The 24,670-nt window shown below is 42.7% G+C and overlaps 1 protein-coding gene and 1 non-coding gene across 4 annotated transcripts in view; both read left to right on the top strand.

The window, feature by feature from the left end:
- Tgfbr3 (transforming growth factor beta receptor 3) overlaps nucleotides 1-24,670 on the top strand; it is a 173,025-nt gene that overhangs the window by 143,922 nt on the left and 4,433 nt on the right. For all 3 annotated transcript variants that reach the window (XM_070007635.1, XM_070007636.1, XM_070007638.1), the window contains 4 exons: nucleotides 571-870; nucleotides 3,670-3,787; nucleotides 14,035-14,076; nucleotides 16,903-17,010. In XM_070007635.1, coding sequence (XP_069863736.1) covers nucleotides 571-870; nucleotides 3,670-3,787; nucleotides 14,035-14,076; nucleotides 16,903-17,010 — 568 coding nt within the window. The remainder of the gene's footprint in view (nucleotides 1-570; nucleotides 871-3,669; nucleotides 3,788-14,034; nucleotides 14,077-16,902; nucleotides 17,011-24,670) is intronic.
- On the top strand, nucleotides 2,369-2,475 carry LOC138817434 (U6 spliceosomal RNA). The gene has a single exon (XR_011368879.1). It is a non-coding gene; the product is annotated as a U6 spliceosomal RNA (small nuclear RNA).

The raw sequence follows: 24,670 nt of genomic DNA, 5'->3' as shown, positions 1-24,670 counted from the left end.
AGCCAGGCTGTTCCAGGGACTTTAGCTGAGTTCAAAATACTTGAGGGTCGAATTCTGTTTATACTTAGCCAATCATTCTTTCCTGTGTCTAAAGAAAAGAATCTTAATAAGATTTGGACATGGCCGTACAGATGTTTTGTAGGAGAGAAGTGTAAATAGATTGGAAACATTTTAAAGTACTTGGCCCTTAATACAGTATTAATGGCATTTAGGGTCTTTGCCTGTGAGTGTTTTATTTATTTTGGAAAAGTCATTTAGGTGCGTGGTGTGCTTTTATTTTTTTATCTCCTAGGGGACTTAGGGGAGGTTGAAGAGACTTGTTCATCTGGCATTTGAAACTTCCAGGCTGGCAGTGGAAGTGAATAGTTCACTGTTTCCATCCATTTCAAGTTCAAAGTTCATTGAGCAGAGGCACTTGTGTAGGCTGAAGGAAGGCTAGAAATGTTAGGAAAATAGAGCGCTGTCACATCCAAAGGGCTATGTGCTTTGTTCTACATATCTTGTCCCCAGGCCCCAAATCAGAATAGGATGCTAAGTCATTTCTGAATGGACCTTTCTGTTCTTCCCTAGGTGTCCGTCACTAAAGCTGACCAAGAACTGGGATTTGCCATCCAAACTTGCTTTATCTCTCCATATTCCAACCCCGATAGGATGTCTGATTATACTATCATTGAGAACATCTGTCCTAAAGATGAATCGGTCAAATTCTATAGTCCCAAAAGAGTGCATTTTCCCATCCCACAAGCCCAAATGGATAAGAAGCGGTTCAGCTTTGTCTTCAAGCCCATGTTCAACACATCACTGCTCTTCCTGCAGTGCGAGCTGACTCTGTGTACCAGGAAGCCCAAGGGATCCCAAAAGTTGCCTAAGGTTAGTGGGCACCTAATCCATTTGGACTCTCTTGACATTTTGGGGGAAGGCAATGATCTAAAGGAGAAATTTAGTCCTCTCGGTGACTTGGAGTTTTGGGGTTTGGGAACTGCCTAATTGAAGGACTAAAACCAAGGTGAGCTAAGAATTGTGAGTTCTCTAGAGTCTTTGAGAATAAATCCCGACAGTATGATCTTTTATTTATTTATTTTTCTGTCCACATGTGCTACTTAAATAGTGCCTTACAAGAGATAAATCAGGACCATTTTCCGTTGAGGGAGCAGCCTGGCTCTATCCCTGCCAGTCAGATAGTCTGCAGTGCCAGAATTACAGCAAGCCCAAAGGACAAACTCAGGATAAGGATTAATTTTTCCAGGCCCCCTCTGAGACTTGGATTACCCATTGTTTTTTGACCTCCTCTGTGTGAATGATAAGTTTGATGTGTCTCCAGAGGATTTCAGAGGGGCCACTGACAAATATTTTACTTTTTCTCAGTTTCATATCAGCTCATCGTGTTTGTCTCGTGTTTCTCTCCCCATCTCCACCCGGTACATTTGGTTGTCATAACAGAAATCAGAACCCTTTGACCTGGTTGGGATGGCTGCTGCAGGCTCTCTGGAGGGTCAGTTCTGATCCTTCCATCATGATTCGGCCTTGTATGTGAAAGGGAGCTTCTGCCATCACTTGTTTCCATGACTCGCTGGAATGATATACAGTTTCCTGTGTGCATGCATGCCATCTGTAGCAAACACCGTGTAAACTGGCTTTTCAATACTTTGGTTAGCCATGTATCAATGTCTCAAAAGCAAAGAATCAACCTATAGGGTTAATAACGTACATGGCATCCCCTTATTTCATAGGAGAAAAAACTGTTACTATCAAATAGATTACCGTTGATCTGCAACCCTTCCCCAAGGTTATTCCCCCAGACATCCATTTCTTTAGTCCACATATGAAAAATATCCATTTATTTTGTTTATAGGAAATACTTCCAAGTTTCTAGTGACTTCTGAGTGCTTCTGTGACGATAGAAAGTTTCTGAATGAGTTTCTGAATGAGAGGTCCTGAAGAGCCACACTGCCCTTTGAGGATAAAACAGGCCCAGAGTTAAATTGAACAGAGTTAAATGTCTAGCTCAGAGTCACCCACTAAGATAGAGACACTTTCATTGATTCGTACTTAAAAAAAGAACTGATAGACAGTAAGAGTAAAATAAAGTAGGAAAGGAAAATGCAAACCCTTTTAATAATTGTGTCTCTCTTTCTGAAAATTGATGAGATCGTAGTCTTTTTTTCATTTTTTTGTTTTGTTTTGTTTTGTTTTGTTTTGTTTGTTTTTCCTTTTGGTCTTGGAGATCAAGCCTGGAGCCTTGTGCATGCTCTAGAAGAGTACTCTACTGTTGAACTATAGCCCCAGCGCTTGGTTTGGGGGACAGCATCTCAACTTGGGTGGCTTTGAACTGGCTTTCTAGTTTGGCCTGTTCTCAAACTCTTCATCTGTGCTCACTTCAGCAGCACATATTCTAAAATTGGAATGATACAGAGAGGATTAGCATGGTCTCCCAGCAAGGAGGACAGGCAAGTTCATGAAGCATTCCTTATTTTTAAACCACATCCCATCACGACTGAATTTGATCCCTAAACTGAATGCCCTCTATCAACCCTGAACCCAGATGCGTAAATCGCAGCAAAAGATCACAGAATTCATGAACAATCAAAACACTATGCCACTCTCAAACTCTTGTTCGTCTGTTCTGGCCTTTACCTCCTGAGTGCTGGGATTACTGGTGTGTACAACCGTGCCTGGCCTACAGTTGTCTTCTAATATGTGTTTGGGTTTGTATGTGCCCAGAGAAGCCTTGATAATAATAAATCCTCACATCTTACTCCTCTGTGATTGGGAGAGCTGAAACAATTAGCTTTTGGAGAATGCCTTGCTGTAAACATTTCAAATGATTGGTTAATTTTAGTGTTACTTACTGATGAGCTTAGACAAGTAAAGAAAATTATTGAGATCATAGCCAAAAGGCTGAGAAGCAATTATGAAATTTATTTTAAAGGAAAAGCACTGAAGTATGATCATACATTTTTGTTCAGATATAGTGAACTCCAGGTATAAGTTTGAGAACTTAAATAGCTAGAAAGGCCTGATTTTAAGGATCCTAGGACCTGCATTTTGAAACATTAAACAGCTGAGCTGAGCAGGAGTATTACTCAGAAGCAAAGCACACACTAAGTGCTTGGCATGCTAGAGTTAAATCAACACAGGGAAAGAAAAGAAGACCTTAGTTAATTTTTTGCAGAGCATTACAAATTAAAAATAAATAAAAATAAATCAAACAAACTTGACAACATGATTATCTTTCTGGAGAGCAAACATAACATCTGTCACCTTCATAACTCAATACATGAAGTTTACCATAATCACAACATTTGTCATACATGTTACCATGAACCATTTCTATGAGGCCAGCCTGGTGAAGGGCCGGCATTACTCGTGTCTCTACTTTTCAAACTAATTCTAAAACTTCTGGTTGTTTTGTGGGAAAGGGGGACAGGGAGGATACGATTTATATGCTGTCCAGTAGATTTTGCATCTTTCAGTACAGCTGAAAATACACTGGGCCTGCCACTATATCTCCCTGATAATTTAGGGTTCTTTGAGAAGCATACAAATCTCCTGTTTTCCTGTGGCAAGCAGCTGTGAGATGTCTCATAAGGGGCCATAGGACAATTGTTGGGACTGGGCTGGGAGAGGCACTTTTGCATGACCCCTAACTGCCTTGATCTGCTTCTACAGTGTGTGCCTCCTGATGAAGCTTGCACCTCACTGGATGCCGCCATGATCTGGGCTATGATGCAGAATAAGAAGACATTCACCAGGCCCCTGGCAGTGATCCACCAAGCGGAATATAAAGGTTTGTTTGGCCAACAGATGCTTGTAAGAAAATCTAATGCTGTAGATCAAATCTGATTTTAGTAAAACAAAACAAAAGTCTGTTAGTAGCTTTAGAAGAGGCTCCTTTGCCCAAGGAGTCTTTTCTTCAGTTAGTCCTTCTAGGGCCACTGTGGCTGAGGTAGCAGTGACACATTTGCAAATCATTTCTTCTTTAAAAACATTAGAGCTGGGTGTCAGTAGCTCAGGTCTATAATCCTAGCTACTCAGAAGGCTGAGATCTGAGGATTGCAGTTCAAAACCTGTCAGGGCAGAAAAGTCCCATGAGACTCTTATCTCCAATTGACCACTGAAAAACTAGAAGTGGTGCTGTAGCTCAAGTGGTAGAGCGCTAGCCTTGAGCACAAAGAGGCTCAGACAGTGCCGAGGCCCTGAGTTCAAGCCCTACAACTGACAAAAAAAAAAAAAAGAAAGAAAGAAAAAAAAAATAAAAGATTGCAATCAAGTCCCAGTGTACGGGGATATGTGCAGCCTGCCGCCCATCTTTCTATGATCTGCTGCTAGTGGTCTTGCTGGCCACAAGCTGTTGTTAACACTTCTTCTAGACCTCAGAAGCCTTTGAGAAGGGGTCATGTTCTGGGAGCATTTTCATCTTAGATGTCCAGGCAGAGAGAAGGTGGAGAACCACTGTCCACATGTTTCTCATAATTCAGCTTTCAGAATTCTACCCTGTCTTATTTATTGCTGGAAGCCAAGGGTGCCTCTTCCTGCACGGGAAGGAGCCTTCAACAAATGGCCATTTTCTGGGACAAATGGAAGGGGTGCCCAACCCTGAGAGGTGTGGTATTGGCATGGGGTGAGTGGGTCCCCAAGCCTCCACAGTTGAGATATCTCAGGGCTGGAGCCCTAGGCTGCCTCACCACCATAAAGGACAGAGAAGACCCCAGGTAGCAAGGGTCTTGACTAAGGATGGAGGGGAGCCTGGCTCCAGCTGCTGGGTCTTATTCTTAGCAGGGAGACCTGCTGGCCAGTGCAGACACCAGAGCTCAGAGTCCGGTGATCTGAGAATTGCTAGATGGGGAGTTGGCAGAACAGAGGCAGGTGGGTGCTGGCCATTGTCTCATTGGTAGTGTGACCTTTATGAAGACAGCTGGGACCTTCCAATAATCCTGTCTGCTGTTGGCAGCTGTCCTGTCCCCTCCCTAGGGAACACTGCATGCTCACATCGGAAAGGCAGGAGTGGTGGGAAGGGCACTGGCTTCGAACTGGTTGCACACAGCACCGCTGTTGGCTTTCTTGGGCCACCTGCTCCTCTTTGGGCTTTATTTATGTTCTTCATCTGGAAAGGGAGCCCGGAAGCCCTTTTTCAAAAGCAATACACAGCCCTATTACTGAAGGAAGCAAAAGAATTGTTAGTCCACTTGCCAGCCATCCTAAACTTGAAACGTGTGGGTTATGAAACCAGAGTTTCGAGTCCAAACACCCAAATTCCACGAATTCTGCACATCAGGTTTGGCCACTCTGAGTCCACCACCCCAAATAAAGAGATAAGTTATGGTAAAGGGCAGAAAAAGCAAGTTTTATTATGAGGCTCAAGTATGCTATGGGAAAAGGAAACGTAAGCACTTCATGCCCTCCTCTTGGGGTATACACATGAATGTTAGGTTGAAATAGAGAATTGGAGCAGGGGTGTGGTTTGGTTGATTATTATTTCCTCCTGGTTTGGGAAGGGAATTGTAGGGAAAGTTGAAGTCACTGCCAAGCTAGAAAGAAGCGATCTGGACAGGCAGGTTCAGGGTGAGTGTTCTATGGAGAACAGATTGCTGGTCATTTCCTTAAGGCAGTTTTCTCCAGCTCTCTCTGTAAAGACAGTATCAATCAGTCCTGGGTTCCAAGATGGCTGCAACAGGAAAGCACAGAGCAAAGAGTAATACAGAAATGGAGGCTGGGATGCCTAGCTTTTCTTGGCCCCAGGGTAGAGTCCCCCTGCTTTTTTGGCAAAAGCTGCTTTTAACTACCTGTTACAATTTAGATGTTTGTGGGTTCCTCCATAATGTTTTCATTGTTGCTTGTTTTACTTTTATGGATTGGTTTTTCCAACCATTTGAAAGTGCTGTCTTTCTTTCAGTGATGTGGCTTTTCATTGGGTCCAGGGGGAAAATAAGAACAAATTAATTGTGTTGCCAAGAAGTCACAATTAGACCACACGTGGCTCTTTTTTGTACTAGGAAAGTGATTTAACAATGGACATAGCTACCTCATACTCCATCTGTTCCTGTTACCTCTTTTGAAAAAGTGTTTCTGCTGGTAATTGAAGGCAAATAGCTGGTATTTTCCCATGCCAGACAATAATTAGGAATTAATATTGCCAAGGTATAACCTCCAGCCATTCATTCATTCTTTTTTTTAACTTTGGTGGTATTTTTCTAAGTAATTTCTCTTGTAAACTAGGCAATTACTTTTATTTAAACTTACTGTAATTATATTGAAAGTACAGTGTTTTCTTTCCATAAAAGTTCAAAAGGAAAGTTGTACCAAGTATCAAAGCAGTTTCATGAGACCTGCTCATTGAGACTAGATTTTAGTGGAGCTGCATGTGAGGGAGGAAAATTTATTGCTTTTAGTTTTATTAAACAATTGAAGAGTTTAAACTGTTTAATACAGGCCAGGTTCTGAGGAGGGGAGGCTATATGCAGATTTGCTTTCTCACTTGGAACTGATTGGATCTGTTTTCTGGCAATTTTCAGTTCTTTGTGTATTCATTTTTCCTACCCCCCCCCTTATTTTTGTCCTCCCCCTCCTTCTTCCTTTTGCTGCTCCTTGGGTTTGAACTCTGGGCCTGGGCACTGTCCCTGAGCTTTGAAGGCTAGCACAGTACCACTTTAGACACAGTGCCACATCCAGTTTTTTTGAGTAGTTTATTGAAAATAAGAGTTGCGTAGACTTTCTTGCCCATGCTGCTGGCTCCAAACCACAATCCTCACCTCTCAGCCTCCTGAGTAGCTAGGATTACAGCTGTGAGCCACCAGCACCCAACTGCTGCTGCTGCTGCTGCTCCTGCTCCTTCTCTGCCTCCTCCATCATCATCTTCTTTTTAAAATTATCTTTAAGTAGTTTTACAAAGGGGATTCAGTTTAAACTGTCAATTTGTAAGTATAATACATCTAGAACTATGTCACCCCTTTCATCCTTCTCCCTCTGTATTAATTTTCTTCTCTCCACAAAGGAGGGAAACATTTTTGGAGAATAAGAGAAATTAGACTTTTTTTCCACCTCCTCTACCTCACTGTGACTTGGCCTGCTCCTCAGCAAAGGCCTTGTTGGCTGACGTGCATCATAGCAAGGTCATGCCTGTTTATCCTCAGAGTGGGCAGATCACCTTCTGAGATTAGCTTTTTGGGTAATGATTTCCCAACCAAGGAGATGCTTCATTATCCTATCCCTGCAGAGGTATCCTTGGAAAGCCCTGGCAGAGCTTCAGGCTATTTGGTTCCTGGGAGGGGGGGCCAGGGGGTGTGTTCTGGGGCAGCTGATGAAGGCGGCCAGCCAGGCTCAGCTGTCCTTTTAGGTGCTTTTTCTGCAGAGCAAGTAGGCCATCAAATTTATATAAATAATTTTGGGTTCCTTCTCTGGGCTGCTGTTTCTAATGGGATAGTCATGAGCACATTTTTGCTACCTGTGAGAGCCAGTGTTGGCTTATCATTCTTTTATGACTTAAGCTTTCGGTAATGGATGGAAAGACATTGGTGGTGCTGGCTGGCGTGATAATGACGATAATCACTTTGTACAAGGTTCTGTGCTAAATACTCTAGAGTGATTTTTTTTTTGGTCGGTCGTGGGGCTTGAACTCTGGGCCTGGGCACTGTCCCAGGCTTTATCACTTGAGCCAGACTGCCACTTCTGGCTTTTTCTGCTTATGTGGTGCTGAGGAATGGAACCCAAGGCCTCATGCATGTAAGGCAAGCACTCTACCACTGAGCCGCCTTCTCAGCCCATCTAGGGTGATTATTGTAGTAGTCCTTGGAACACCTCTTACAGAGAGAGCTTAAAGAGCTTGGCCAAGCCCATGCAGCCTATGAATGGCAGACCCAAGATTGAAATCCAGAAATTTGATTCTGTAGCCTTGCCTTAGATGAAGATTGATTCTAGTTTTTAATTAAAAAAAAAAAAAAGCAAAACATGTAGCCCATTGCCTATAGCTTGAGGGCTGTTATCCTGGCTATTCAGGGGCAGGAAAGTTTGCGAGACTCTTACCTCTAATTAGCCAGCAAAAAGCCAGAAGTGGTGCTGTGGTTCTAGTGGTAAAATGCTAGCCTTGAACAAAAGAGCTCAGGACAATACCCAGCCCTTGAGTTCAAGCCCTAGGATTGGCACTAAAACAACAACCACCACCACAACAAAGCACAGTAACCTAGACAGCTTTCTCCTCACACCGCTTTTCCTGTCTCCACCCCATGTCACGTTTGTATTTAAGGTAACACCCCAGTATTCTAATGAATATGAACTGGAAGCAAAAGGACGAGTTTTATGGGGGGAAAGAAGTCTGCTACTCTAAAGGGTTAAGATGTTAATAAATGTGTAAACTGTTTAAATGTATATTAAAGTTTAGGAGAATTCCTGTGAGCTGCTATTCTGTCTAGAGAGACAGAGAGAAGGACAGACAGAGCATGAATAGTTTATTATACATGTTTTGGTATATGCCAAAACAATTAAAATAGTTGAGATGGTGCCATCCTGCCATAGTTTCTGAAGTATTTTGAAGCGAAGGCATGTTGTTACTCTTTGCTTTGCATGCTCTGACCTCTCTTTATAGCATCTGAAAACAGTTGACTTTACACAATAAAAAGTGGTTGGGCCATGCCAGTGATGGTTTCCAAACAGGGTGAGGAGGAAGAGCGACCATTTCTCTGAAATAGAATGTGTACACACACACACACACACACACACACACACACACACACACACACACACACACACACACACACACACACACACACACACACACACACACACACACACACACACACACACACACACACACACAGATAAGTGGACATAAGAGAGCAATAGGTAACTACCCCAAATTTGCCGTGATTTACCCCTAATACTTATGTGCAAGTTTAAATGTCTGAAATACTGGCTTCTCTCCACGTTTCCATTACATTTAAAAATAAAAGCCCTTGCACATCATGGATACTCAGTAAATTTCAATTTCCTCTCCTTCTTCTTAGCCAAAATAGGTTTCTTTGGTGGTGGGGGCGGGGGTAGGAAAAGGGAAATGGGAGGGAAAGTTGCGAATGTCAATTGGAAATTAATCCAAGGGAGGTACACTACTTTTTGGAACACTTTTGATTTTTTTTTCCAGAACAGAAATAAAGAAGCAGCCAATTTTGTCCTCAGGCTAAGGTAGAGAAGAGGAGAAATAGTAGAAAGATGGGAGAGATGCCTAACTGACAGAGTAAGGTATCTAGTTTCCAATCTAATAAAGAGTGGGGTCATTCTAGGGATTTTTATAGTTCTAAATGCTTTTCATTTAAAGGAATAAAAAAACCCACCTTTTTATTTGGGGGAAATTTCAAATGTATACAGAGATAGAATGAACCCCCATGACCCCCTCCATCTGCTTTCACCAACTAGTGTTCATGGTGACACTGACTCTTGTTCCATCACTTCCTGTTTGCCTACTGGGTCCTTTGGAAAGAAGTCCAGACACGGACTTCATCCATGAGACTCCCTTCTGCCTTTCTGAAGGTTAAGCACATCAGAAGATCTTGCGTAGGAACCAGTGTTTCTATGCTTTATGGTGACTGCTCTGAAAGCCGTGTGAAGACTGGCTTGGGTTTCAGTGGCCAGTACCAGGAATTAGATACATGCGAGATTGGTGATGTTTATGGTTCTTTATTTAAAAACAATGTTTACTGAGCCCCTGCTAGACATGGAGCTGACAGATGATCCCTGCCTTTTAGGCCTTTACATTCTACTGCAGTGCTTTTCAATCTCAACAATGAGGACATTTGGGTGTCTCTGAGGTGAAGGGCTGCCTCAGGCATTGTAGAATGAGGAGCTGTTCTTGGTCTCTATGTACTAGGTGCCAAGAGCAACCTACCTGTTGTTATACAACCCATTATGTCTGTAGACATTTCCAGGTTTCTAAAGATCACTTTCCTTGGTGAGAAGCTCTATCCAATGGCAGGATGTGAACAAGTGAACGGCCCACTGCAATACATGCTATAAATATTGAATGAACCCGGGGAAGAAATTTCAGAAACAGTGAAGCATCCTGAATAGGGGCTGCACAAAGCCTGACCAAAGCATCTCCAAGAGGAGACACCCTTACCCTGTCCTTCCTCTTTGCCACATGTCAATAGATGTGGGTACCAGTTTGACGCCTTGTTTCCCTGGGGCCTGCTGTAGACCAATGATGTTCAGAAGAACGGAATTAAAAACCAGTGGGTCAAAAGCTGTGGTTAGTTACTCATGCATAGCTCCAGAAATGTCCGGCACATGAAAACCATACCTCCCATCCAAGGAGGGAAATCTGGTTCTAGAGGTAAACCAAAATTTGCTCAGAGTATGTGAAAAGATCTTGATTCAGAATGTTGATTATAGTTTATTCTTTCTGCAGAGAAATCGATTGTTAACATGGTTGCTCCAGCCATGTCTAGGATTCCTTTCTTACAGTCTGAGCCTCAATCCCAAAGTAAATATTGTTACATCCACTCGTTTCCTTGCAGCATGCCAGCTCGATTATAGGGTTCTGGTGAAGATGAAACTATTTTCATTCTCCTTGGGGGTTATGGCGGGGGGGAATAGAGGAACAAAATGTTTGAGGATAAAATTGTGGTCCTCAATTCTGCAGCCTCTTGTTATTTTTGATGCACAATCTTGAAGGAACTTCACGCAGGAGAAAGGAGCAGCAGGGGTTTCAGTTGAGCTCTCTGACAAGGCCCTATTTGGGGTGGGGGAAGAGAGAAGATTAGATCACAACATAAACCCATTAAGAGTTTTAAAACAATGCCATCCGTTACTCTGGCCTTGTTGTAAACCATAAATTCTTACATGTGAGGTCTTCTTCGGGAGAATCATTATTCTTAACCCACTTGGGGATTCTGCGTGGCAGGGTTTCACCACAGGCGGTGAACTGGATGGAATTCTTCCCAGAAACGTGCGTGTACTTCTTACATGATGTAGGCCATTGAGGCCTTTAAATGCCTTTGGACTTAGTTCAGCGCATAAACTCTTACTTCTTGCAAGTAGGCGAGGTTTGTGGTTAGATACTCCTACTTTGTGTTGTCTCTGAGGGTTTAAGATGAGATAATGTAAATGAACGCTTTTGTCAATTGTTAAACACAACACTAATATACAAATACGAGATGTTACTACCATGATTATTAAGCCACTTATTGGCTGAGAGAGATAGGCTTTCAGAAGAGTCCATTTTGTAGCTTGTGTACTAAGAGTGTGCTATGTATACTGAATTAGATCTTTCTTTCTTTCTTTTTCTCTCTTTTGCTCTCTCTTTCTCTTTTTTTTCTTTTTCTCTTTGTGTTGGTCCTGGGGCTTGAACTCAGGGCCCAGGTGCTATCCCTGAGATTTTTTTGCTCAAGACTAGTGGTCTACCACTTGAGCCACAGCTCTACTTTTGGCTTTTTGGTGGTTAATTGGAGATAAAAGTCTCATGGGCTTTCCTGCCCTCGCTGGCTTTGAACCACTATCCTCAGATGTCATTCTCCTAAATAGCCAGGATTACAGGCATGACCTACCAGCACCTGGCTAGATTTTTGTTATTCCAAACTCAAAGTCATTTTTATTTTCTTAGTAATTTTATTGAAGTATAACTTTTGTATGTGTCCCCACCCCAGTGCCACCACAGCTCCAGGGCCACCATTCAGTTGTAATGGCCCAGTAGCATTTTTCCCCCTAGAACTAGACCACTGATAACTCATGCTGCAGAAATTCCATCAGCTGAGATGGTCATCCTGAGAAATTGAACTCCTATCTTTTCTCACCATGTTAACTTTTTTTTAAAAAATAAAAATCAAATCACTTACTGCTTATTTTAGTCAAATTTTCATGAGTTCTGTTTGCTCCACTGTGGATTCAAATGCAAGGTATGTGTTTCTTTTTTATTGAATGAAAATGGAGCCAAAAAAGAGAGGCACCAAACACACATCAAAGTTATTGTACAAGGTTTCAATTCAATATGTCAGTTTGTGAGTACAATGCATCTTATCCCATCCATCATCCTCCCCATCTCTCAAACCCACTCATCTCCTCAATTTCCCTAGTTCTGTTTTCACATATATTTTCATATTGACTATTATGACTGCTTTCAGCCACCCTTCCTCGATTTGTCTATCCCCTCCCTTTGTCTTCCTCCTTCCCCTCCCCACACTTCAAGTTCTAGCTTCCTAATGTTTATCTTATTAGACTATAAGTTAGTTGTTTGAAGGAGTATTCTCACCTGCATATGCCATACTTTAGTCAATATGTTCGTGTATATATGCACATGACCCTATGCGAGTTTACCTATATATTTACAAATTAAATCTAACTTCCACATAGAAGAGAAAATGTGTTCTTTGTCTCTCTGGGTCTGACTCATTTCCCTTAACGTAACTTTTTTTTTCAAGTCCATCCATTTCTCTGCAAATGACATAATAGCATTCTTCTTGGTAGATGAGTAAAATTCCATTTTATATATCAGTGTGTAGATATACATATATGTACACAGATATATTGTATAGGCACAAATATTTGTTACATATTACGTACACATGTATGTGTGTGTATATATATGTGTGTCACACTTTTCTTGATCCATTCATCCATTGAATGGCATCTGGTAAAATGGTGAAAAAAATTATTTTTCTGCCTCTCACAGCACTGGGGTGAACCTCCACTGAACTCTTGGCCAGGTGACACTTTGTGAAGCATCTAGAAATATTGGAACCTAGATGTATTTTAATATTCTTATTCCTCATTTCCTCCATTTTCAAAAAAGTACATCAGCATGTTAATCAGCCTTCACTACACCCTTCTTGAAGGGCAATTCTCTGCTCCTCTGAGCCCTGAGGATGCACAAATGAGTCAGAACTAGAACTGCCCTCAAAGCAGAGAAGAAAAAAGTCTGGAGCCCTCTTTCTCCTCCAGCAAGTTAGAATGTGATTTGGCATCAAAGTGACCCAAGAGGGATGCTGTGTGCAATGGTGGGAGCGGCAGCCTTGCTTTCAGGGAGGAGAGAGATGGAGCTGGGGCCCCTCAGGGAAGAGGTTCACAGCTGCTACCCATTTCAGGGATCACCTGCCAAGTGTGATGCCAGGGAGTAGCATGGGGAATGTGGAGAACATTGTTGTGGAAAGAAGTGTGAGTTGCTCAGCATGGGTGTAGGAAGCCATGAGAAGAAGTGGGAGGGGAAACTTGGTGTTTCATGCTGAACAGTTGAGATTCCCCCCCCCCTCTATATTCAGGGAAGTCATTAAGGAGATTAATCCAGGTGGAAATACTGGACAGGTGTAGAGGAGGAAGCATTTGTTGGTGGCAAGGAAGAGGTAAAAAGAAGACTGGTTATCCAGAGGACTGAATAGAGGACAGCAGTGTGATACTAATAAAGACACAAAATATATAAGTCCTTAAAAGAATATATTGCTGGCACCAGTGGCTCATGCCTATAATCCTAGCTACTCAGGAGGCAAAGATCTGAGGATTATGGTTAGAAGCCAGCCCAGGCAGGAAAGTTTGTGAGATTCACCCGAAGGAGAGCTGTGGCTCAAGTGGTAGTGTGCTAGCCCTGAACAAAAAAAGCTCAAGGACAGTATCCAGGCCCTGAATTCAAGCCACAAAACTGGTGCACATGTGTGTACACACATGTGCACCACTCACACGAAAGAATATCTTAAAATTAGGGTAATAGTGTGACTCCACTGCAGAAGAATGATGTTTAAAGATACTGATTGCTTTTGTAACTAAACATAAAGGTGTACTCCTACACACATGTAAGTATATTCAGGCACCATTTCCCTAAGTTGATATATTTGCCTTCAAACTGGGCAACTTCTATAATTAATAATGAAAGTTCAGTGCTTAAAATTTTGGAGTAACCCAGGTTACAGTTTTGCTATGGAAAGAGAGTTGTCACCAGCGCATTCACAGAGGATTTATTTACAGGAAAATGTTGGCTTCTGCTGAGATTTTGATGACCCCTTGCTTCAATCTTGGGTGTTCTTTTTTTTTCTTTTTATTTCATGATGACTTATGCTTTTGTTTCAGAAAATGTTCCGAACATGAAGGAACCCAGTCCGTTTCCTCCACGTAAGTCTTTATGCAACTATTTCAAAATAAAGCCTTCTGGCTTTTTTTTTTTTTATAAGAATGAGTTGGCAAGTGGAGGTTTGCCAAACTTTTAGTTTTGATAAGAATTCTCATTCCTTCTTCTTCCCCCCCCCCCATGATTTCTTCTTTTCTTCTGCCCTTCCTTCATCTTCACCTTCCTCTTTCTTTTTCCCTCTACTTCTACCATTAAAAAATATGCATTTGTTGGCCTGTTGGCATGGGTCATGACCTACAGAAGCTTTAGAGAGATCTGAAAGTAATATTTCCTTGCCCAGGGAAATGCTGATGGAACTTGTGGCCATGTGTTTAAGACAATCTCTAATTGAAGGGCTAGGTAACCAGGGAGGGGTCCAGGTAGGAAAATGACTCAGGACAGCACCAAATGACTGCAAAATGAGGAGCTGGAAATTATGAAGGTCAAGCTCCTCATTTTGCACCGAAGACAATGTGAACAAGAAATAGTTCAGCAAGTTATCTATGGTTAACATTGGCATTGAGAACAGGAGTCTAGGAGAGTTAAAGGTCTGGCTCGGTTGGTAGAGTGCTAGTCAGTAAGCAACAGCAGCAGGTTTTGAGTTCAAGTCCCTAAAACAAGCAAACAAAAAAGAGACAGGAGTCTGCCATGACCCTCTAGTAGCTGTCTGCCTCAAGTTCCTTTAGGTGTACTTTCGTTCCTCCCCTCCCCCCTCCCCCCCTTCCCACCCGGAGAATCTCAGGATTGGGATCCAGGCCTGAGCTTGTCACATCTATGGAACAGTCAGTATTCACACTGTCTGTATGAAAGCTCCTAAACCATTCCCCTAATCGGGGGATAGTTGTGTAAGTCCCATGAAATCATTCAGTTCATGACTGGGCAGACTCATGGGCTTCTTGTTTGCTTCTTGTGTGTGCCCATGGCTTGTATGGATAATTGTGTGTGGCCCTCAGATGATGTCATAATACCCAAATGGATCATGGCAGATCCAAGTTTCTCCAAGCAGATGAGTTTCAAAAGAATCAGGGCAGATATATTCTCCCTTACTTACTTCATCTGATTTTCATAAATGCCGTCCCTGTCTTTGGAATTTTAGAATGTTTTCGCTAAAAATTTGTAATCATAAGTCCTCATTTCCTCTGAAGGCATAAAGAATATAAATCATTCTCTAATAGGTATGCTATGGATTAAGCTAAGTAGCTGGATGGGTTGGTTGGGCATTACCCCTTCTACACACACACCCCCAGAGCCTTTCCTAATTTTTGGAAATTCTTTTTAGAAGTACACAAACTCCTGCCTTCAGTGAATAATCTTCATTTTTTAAAATTTAAATGAACATCCCCAGGGGCATAGGGCTAGATAGAAGAGTAGGGAATCAGACTTGGGAGTTCCGATCCTTCCAGGCCCTTCTGTGCTTCACATACTTATCCCAAACCCTGTGGAATGCTAGAGAGATTGTCTACAACTGAATCTTTCACACTGAAGTGAGTTGAAAGACAGATTTACTTTATATAGAAGTCAGCTGGAGTTGCTTCCGAGTAGAGTAGAAAAGTAGAAACTGTATTGAAATGGCAGGGGAAGATCTTATACCTCCAATTTATTAAAAATAAAAAACAAAACAAAGAAATCCCCCACCCCACATAAACCAGAAGACCTTCAAATAAGAATGTATCCAAATCCTTTCTCCCTTGAAAACAGATTTTGACATTTTTTAAGTGACTCAAAGAAGATAGTTCTCTTAAATGAAAGGAAATATCCTATTTCTGTGGCCTGGAGTTAATTTCAAATACACAAATCTTTGCCAAATGGAGAAACAATTCGTTCTATTTATATGTTTTGCTGACGATGAAACTGACATCACTTCTCATGGAGAAGTATTTCTGTTCCCTTCATAAAGATCAAGGCTTATAAAGTGAAGAATGTTAGCTGTATTAAATGACCTGAGAGAAACATAGTTAAATTTGAGTGTTTAATTAGGAGATCTATGAAATATTATGATCCACAAAATGTGTTTGTTCTTATTCCGTTTGCTTCTTCTCACCCCTTTCTTCCTTTTATCTTTCACACTTACAAATGTTCAGGAAGATATTACAATGTATTCTGAGGGTGTGTTTTCATTGTTTCATTGTTGGACATGCTCAATGAATAAGAAATAATGAGTTTGAGAGCTAGGCTTGGTGGTTTATGTTTGTAATCCTAGCTACTCATGAGGCTGAGTTCTGAGGATCACAGTTCAAAGATACCCTAGACAGACAAATCCAGAAACTTGTATCTTCATTCACCCAGTTAAAAAAACAACCCAGAAGTGGAGTTTTGGGTCTAGTGGTAGAGCACCAGCCTTAAACAAAAAGCAAGAACGATAAAAGCACCCAGGCCCTGAATTCAAGTCCTAGTACCAGCAAAAAGAAACAAAAGAGTAATTAAGTTTGATTTTAATAGGAGAAATTCACCTAAGCATATTGATTTGTGAATTTTCAAGTCATCATTCAAATCCTATGTCCTCAGACTGGGACACTAAGATTTTACAGCATTTACAAATCTTAATTTTTAAAATGAGCTTTTTTTAAAAATGAACTATAATTTAGAAACTTGATCATTTCATTTTTATTTTGATATTTAGAAACTTGATCATTTCATTTTTACTTTGATTCGCCCCCCAAAAAAAACAATTGCAAGTAACAAAATATGGGGTATTTTCCTACAAGTCTTACTACATTCTGGGGTTTTATGAGTCAATGCTCAGCCTTCATGACAGTGTTTGCTGAACAAATGGAACATCACCATGTGAGATGTGGACTAATCTTGAGTATATTGGATTCCCTCATTTACAGCCGTTTTCCACGGGCTGGACACCCTGACCGTGATGGGGATTGCCTTTGCAGCGTTCGTGATCGGAGCACTCCTGACAGGCGCCCTGTGGTACATCTATTCCCACACAGGTTAGTGTGCCTGCTCCCTGCCGCTGGCAGGGCCGCGATCTGCACACCTGCCACACAGACAGATGGTGTTTCGATGGATGAGTGAGGGGAAGAGAAAGTCGTTCATTCCCACTGCATCTCACATTTATGTGTTTGGCAAGAATTGGGTTTTGTAAAAACATGGAAAGTGGTTTAAGTGGTGGTAGAAAAGGAAGGCTTAGTCTGTTCATTGCAATTGTGATGTTGTGGTCTTCTCTTTTTGTTGTTAGAATTTAAAGAAAGTTAATATAAGATGCATATGGGAGGTGTAATGCTTTTTGTAATCCTAGCTACTTAGGAGGCTGAGATCTGAGGATTGTGGCTCCAAGACAGTCTGGGCAGGAAAGTCCATGAGACTCTTATCTCCAATTAACTACTAAAAGGCACAAGTGGTAGAGCACCAGCCTTGAGTGAAAAAAGCTGAGGAATAATGCCCAGGCCTTGAATTAAAACCCTAGTACTGGCAGGAGGGGGAGGGGGGGAAGGAAAGAAGAAGGAAGGAAGGAAGGAAGGAAGGAAGGAAGGAAGGAAGGAAGGAAGGAAGGAAGGAAGGAAGGAAGGAACAAGGGAGGGAGGGAGGGAGGGAGGGAGGGAGGGAGGGAAGGGAGTTAATATAGACAAACTAGAAATATAAACCATTGCTCCAAAATTTAAGACTTTAGAATAGACCTATAAATGTGCAGGAAATGACAAAGGAAATTAGGAGTTTATTACCCTATTTGACAGTGTGTGGAGCCCTGCCCCCAGTCTAATAAATGCTGAAACCTAAGACTTCACCTTTTTCCGTCCCGTGCCGCATCTTCTTTGATAAACACAAAAATTTCGTGTCTTTCTAAAGTTACAAGAATTTTCAAATATATTTGCATGAATGGCAAAGGAATAAAAGTGGTGAAATGAGCCCCCCAAATTCGGATCCACTTCCCACACACCAGTCCCAAGGTGGAGAAATATGGTACGTGAACAGAGACCCTGTTGGTTCCCACACCTGTAGAGAATGCAGCTGCCTCTTGTTCCGGAGAATACACATGCACTGCCTTCTCTCCTGCTTCTTTCCTGGTCCCCTGCAAATATGGAGAAGAAATGGCAGGCATTTTGAGGCATGTCTACAGTCTGGTGAACCTGGCTAATCTGTTAGAGACTGGTCAGCCAGAGGCAAGCTAGAACTTTCTTCATTCTCCAGTGAACCATTGAATGCTGGTTACACTGTCAATTAGACCAACTAGGAAGACAGGCCATTTATAAGTCATATGAAGACATTATATCTTATTTCTCTTGATTGCTAGACACAAACCTCAAAATTCTGAGGAAAAAGATACTCTGTTAAATTTTCATTATTTTATTTTATTTTTTGTGCTGGTGTTGGGGCTTGAACTCAGGGCCTGGGTGCTGTCCCATAGCTTTTTCACTCAAGGCTGGTGTTCTACCACCTGAACCACACTTCCACTTCTGGATTTTTGGTGGTTAATTAGAGATAAAAGTGTCACAGACTTTCCTACCCGGAGTTTGCTTCCAACCATGATCCTAGGTTGCAGCCTTCAGAGTAGCTCAGATTACAAGCATAAGCCATGGTTTTTTTCCTTTGATTGCCACACCCTCTGACTAACACATTTTACATTAGAGCAGAAAAAGAAGCAGCAACCATTTTGTGTGTAGCATCTGAAATGTGCCCAAATCTAAAGCTAGCCTCTTGGCAAAAGTTTAGGAGAGTTTCATAGTAGGGCTTTGCAGTTTTCAAATAATGGTTCCTAACTAGCAAGCTTTGAGTGAAGTCTATTTCATGTATGAGATAGAAAATAAGGCCGTTAAGCATGCTGACTTGGAGTGGTATATAAATGTCTATGAGTCAGTTTAGGAGTCATCATCAAAAACAGTTTCTACAAAAGAACCAGAGAAAGCTTTTAGCAGAATAGCATTTTGTCTCAGGAATACTCACTGTTCAGATGTTTTAACAGGCCTTTGCAACATTTTCCTACCTCCTGCAGAGAAGGGGTGCTAGGGCTGTTGGCAGCCAATGTGGTCTCCAAAGTACTCCAGGAACACTGTGGAGCCCTAACGATTTTCTGTGGGCTCGTCACCCACAGACATTTTCCTCGTGTCTGTTCCCCCCTGACTGGCCTTGGTCATAGAGCCAACACTCAAACTACATAACTCATCCTGGGTCAGAAAGCCAGACCCAAGCAGAATGGAGGGCAACCTACGGGTGTCCTGTGTGGGAGCACATGCTACCGATTCTCCTAAGGACCTTAAGCTCTTGTCTATGGCAAAGCACGCATGGGTGCTTGGGTGGATGGCATATTCTTCATTGAACTGGGAAGTTATTAATCTCTTCTCCCCTGGACTGCAAAGTTCAGAGGGGACTTTAAAGTATTACTAATACAGAGATAAGTTTGTAAATGCAGAGGAAAAACCAGAACCCCTTCCTGTGGTGCTGTTATGCCAGGAAAAAGTGTGTAGACACCGGGGTTGTCAGTGCTGATGATACAGCTTCTAAATTACTTTTTATTCAAAGAAGACCTCTGGTTCGTTGTACAAATGGATTACAAGGAATTACAGGGTCCTACAAGCATAAAGAGGCCGCTTGAGGGCCAATGAGAGCTTTGGATCCAGAACTTCCTCAGATTTAGACCTGGGGAAGCCTGCAAGAAATTTAGATGCAATGTGGAGGTCTGAACGCAGAGGCCGGGGAGGAGAGCTCAGCATTCCGCCCGCCCTCAGTCCTCTTAATTTCCACAGCGCACTCGGGGGTGGAACTCAGACTGCATTTAGTATATTTGGGGGGTTGGGTGGCATCTGCTTCTGTGTCAAAAAAAAACCCAAACCAAACCCACAGATCTTCATTTGGCTGACTTTCCCTTCGTTTACACTTTCCATTCTGTCGGCAGCACACAGCACAGATCCAAGTCACAGATGTGAATTGTGGCCTACTTGCACACCTGGAAAATGTGTTAGTCAAAATGGTAGCATTCCTACTGAGTCATATAACTATTAGGGTCACCGTGAGCAGTGTCTCCTAGAGGCTACAACAATTGCGTTTGGAAAACTCCATGCCTAGAACTCTTTCCTAAAAGGTCTACTCTTCTTTTTCTATTCTGTGTGCCATGTTCAGGGGCACATGGCTATACTACTTTGGTCCTCCTTTCACTTTAACAATAGCAAGCTTACTGCTTAAATATGTATTTTGGCCTGGCGCCAGTAGCTCACCACTATAATTCTAGCTACTCAGGAGGCTAAGATCTGAGGATCGCAGTTTGAAGCCAGCCCAGGCAGGAAAGGCTGTGAGACTCTTTATCTCCAATTAACCACCAGAAAAAGCCAGAAGTGGAGCTGTGGCTCAAGTGAGTGCAAAAGGAGCTCAGGGACAGTACCCAGGCCCATATTTCAAGCCCCAGAACTGGCAAAAAAAAAAAATTTCTTTGATTATTTTGGCCTTTGTTTAGTATATGTTAAGTCACTCATTTATTCACTCTTTCACTCACTTATTCAGTGAATCTTACTTGTGAAAGGAGTTTCATGAGTTTAAATCTATATACACTTATAATGTGCTTTGACAAAATTCACTCTTTCTCTCTTTTTGCCAAATGCTATTCTATGTGCTAGTAGTTTGGTGTGAACAACACAGTCTGGGCTGTCTTGGAGCTTACATGTGTTAGAAGAAAGAGAACAACCAAGCAAACTGGCAATAAACAGTAGTTCAGGAAGACACCCAAATATGGGCACTACTGGGAAAGCAACAACATAGTGGATTTTGTAAAAATAAATAAATACAATAAAAAGATGGAGAACTGTCAAGATGTCGCTGTGGAGCAGGGAGTGGTTGGGATTTTTGTGTTTTTTTTTTTTAATCTTGTTTTGTTTTGTATGCCAGTATTTGGGCCTAGGTGCTATTCCTTAGCTTTTTTATTCATGGCTGGTGCTCTAACACTTGAGCCATAACCTCCACGCCCAGATTTTGTGTTAGTTGGAGATAAGAGTCTCACAGACTTTTCTGCCCTGAGCTGGCTTAGAACCATGATCCTTGGATCTCAGCCTCATGAATAGCTAGGATTAAAGGCATGAGCCACTGATGCTTTGCTTAGAAGAATGGGGAGAAACAAATTTTGGAAATGAGAAAGGTATTGGGAGACCTCTCTAAACTAGAGAATAACCAACAAGCCTGTAAACTTTGTAGGATATCATAAAGCCAGTGTGAATTGGCATAAAATTGGTATAAAATTGTCTCCAGATCTAGTAGAAAAAAACATCAAGGAGTACTAAATCTCAATCATTCCCAGGCATATGATTTTCAATATTATGTTTAAATATCTCCCAAGAAACAAAGAAATTCTGTACATTCATCCTCATAATATGTCCTTTCTATCTCACCTAAATCCATTTCCCTGTAATTTCAATTCACTTCCTCATATTCTGTCCTCCAGGGAGATAGACAGCAACTGTCTACTCCTATCTTGTAATATTTCTCACAGACATTATTACAAACTCCTTTGGGCTAAATAACCTAGATTCCTCTCATCATTCTTCTAAGCTTTTCCAAAAATTGGTGATGTTTCACCCTAATTTCATAATTCATCTCTGCCCTGCAGCTTGTCATGATAAAAGAAAGACCTAGAGATAAGAACTCAGTTGTAAAGTAAGACCACCTCCCCCAAAAGGTGACACAAAATAAGATCTGGACAACATAACACTCAGCTAAAGAAAGAAAACAGAGCGAGAGAGAGAGAGAAAGGGAGGGAGGGAAGGAAGGAAGAAAAGGAAGGAAAGAAGGAAGGAAGGGAGGGAGGGAAAGAGGGAGGGAAGAAAGGAAACGGATTCTCCCCCAAGAAATATATTGTTTCATTTCTCAAAACATCTCTGCCAGCCTCAGACCACCAGTGGCTAGTATGGGTGGAAATAACCTTTGGTATTCTCATCTTGTATACACTCTCCTTCTCTGGAGTACTCCAGGCCCCCAACACCTTTCTCCCCTCCTCACTCCTCCAACAAATCTCTCCAACCCTCAGTATGTTTTGAGATTTTAGGAGCAAACTAAGAAGACCGTCTCTGATAGCCAGGTTTGATAGGTGTGAGCGATTGAGCCTTCCTTGAACTGCCTGTATCCTTCGCCTGGTTGTATTTGTTACCCAAAGGATATTTAAGAGAAAGTTGGTGTTCTAAGAAGCCAATTTGTCATCATTATGATGGAGAGTAGAAGCCTAAGGCCCCATCTCAGCAATACCAGGGGAATCTGTTGGCTTTGTTAGAAGACTCAGCCCATTGAACTTCCTTCCACTGGTGACTTCCTAGAGTACCACTGCTAATTTTTTTTTTTTTTTAAAGCTGAGTGCTACTGCTGGTGGCTCACACCTGTAATCCTAGCTACTCAGAAGGCTGAGGTGTGAGGGTCACAGGAAAGTCTGTGAGACTCTTGTCTCCAATTAACCAGCAAAAGTGTAGCTGTGTTCAAGTGGTAGAATGCCAGCTTTGAGCAAAACGTCAATAGGACAGAGCCCAGGCCCTGAGAGCAAGCGCGCGCACACACACACACATACACACACACACACTTAATTTAGCCAAAAGTTCTTAAAAGGTTGTTTTATTGAGAAATCATGTGCTGCACATGTGTGAGAAGAGCACAGCAGTGGGAAGGGTAGGTAGGCTACAAAAGGGACTTCCAACATTTCCAAGCAGATTTTTCAGACAGAGAGTCTCCTTGTCCTGTGGATTGAAGTCGCCGAACAGGTAAATGTGACCTGGTCACATGCCTGGCCACATGGGCGAAAGAACGTGCTCTCCTGAGATTGGGCCTCTTCAGCCTTTTATTTGGGTTTTCCTTGGAGCACTGTTTTTACCTTACCAGGACAAGAAGTTCCAAAATTCTACAAGCTGAAAGATCCCTTTTTCCTAGGCACTGGTTAGAATAAACTAATGTGGCAACAAATTCTACTTGTCAAACAAGACATCGGAAAGCAAATATTGGGACTTCCTGGGTAGGGCAGGGTGTTGGCTCTTTTCCTGAATGTGAATAATGGGCCATGGGTCACGTTCTGGAGAAGACAGCCTTGTGCACGGTCCCTGGGGAGGGAAGGCCACCCAGCCTCCACTGCTGGGAGGCTGAGCGAGCAAAGCCAGCAGAGCCAGAAGAGCTGTGGCTCTCCTCCCACCTTCCTAATGTGCCCTTTATTTAAACGGGAAAGGAGATTTTGGAGTGTTCATGTATGGCCACATCGGGCCTTGTAATTGTAACAGGAAGCTACAGCTGAGTGTGGGTCACTGTGTGAGCTACAAGGGTTGTTTTGCTGTGTGTGTGTGTGTGTGTGTGTGTGTGTGTGTGTGTGTGCGCGCATCAAAATGTTATCAGTTAGCGTATAGCTCATTGTTAGAATGCCAACCTAGCACACCCAAGGTTCTGTGATCCATCTCTTGCACTGCAGAGACAGACAGACAGAGAGAGAGAGAGAGAGAGAGAGAGAGAGAGAGAGATTTGATCCCCTTCTCTGGGGAAAGTAGATTCTTGGCAAGAACTTAACTGCCACTGAGGCAGGGCTCCCAACCTTAATTACATATGCACATGAAGGCCAGGATGGCCATGGAGAAGATCCAAAATGTAGATTTCCCCAGGAGAAGACTAAAAACTAGTTAACCCAGCTTCTCAGGAATATGTAGCCCCTCCCCTCTCCCCTCCCCACCACCCATCCCAGAGGAGGACATAATCAGAGGAAACAGCAGGGCCAAGGACATGCATGAAAGTGCTGTGGGGTTGGTGCAGAAGTGCGTGCGTGCTGCTGGGGTTCCGAAAATGGATGTCAGGGAAAGCTGTAACCCGACCCAGGGGCATGGGCCAGGGCTAACATTCTGCAGAGCCGGCTCTTTTTTGGCAGAAACTTTTGAGGGGGCCCCAGAAAGGGGAATGGAAGTCCAGAGGCTCAAGTTCCTGTGCCTGGTGTGTTTTGTTTTAATGAAGCAGAAAGGGAGGGCTGCTTATCTGCAGCTGATAGATGTGTATTTCAGCGTGACAGGAAAGAGGAGACTTATTCATAAACAAATCTGGCCCTCTGGGGCTTCCCACATGGGGAGGGGGATGGGGAGACCACTTACAGAAGTTTATGAAATGTCCGCTCTGACTTTTCAAAGAGAAGGCAGTGGTTTTTGCCCCCAGAGGACTCCCAACACTTTTCCCTACCTAGAGCCATTGTTTGCGGGCTGCACGGAGCCCAGCCACTCCAGGGCCTCCTGGACTGCTAAATGCAAACCATGTGTGCAGCCCAGGCCCCCCTCCCCCCTCCACAGCACTGCACACTTGGCATATAGAGTGGGCTTTTGCTGCAGTGCAGTGGGGTGTGTAACAACACATGGGCTGTTGAGTGTGTTCGAAGCTACATTGCAGTCAACAGCCAGCCTCCACGTGGAAGGGAGGGGGTGGCCGCTGGCGTCCTTACCTGCAAACAGCTAAGCTTCTCCTCACCCCCAAGTTTCTCCCATGGTACCCCTTCCTCACCCCTATTTCTCAGGTAGGTTGTATGCTGACCCACAAAGCCCTCTCTGCTCTAGCCAGGGCAAAATCTGAACTTGCCAATACTAGGCTTTGAACTCAGGGACTAATGTTCGTGCTTGGCTTTTCCTGATCAAGGCTGGCACTCTACCACTCGAGCCACACCACTACTTCTGG

Source organism: Dipodomys merriami, unplaced genomic scaffold (assembly GCF_024711535.1).
Source record: "Dipodomys merriami isolate MVZ:Mamm:240054 unplaced genomic scaffold, mDipMer1.0.p SCAF_7, whole genome shotgun sequence".
In the NCBI taxonomy this organism is placed as follows: Eukaryota; Metazoa; Chordata; class Mammalia; order Rodentia; family Heteromyidae; genus Dipodomys; species Dipodomys merriami.
This window is presented reverse-complemented; position numbering and strand designations above follow the sequence as displayed.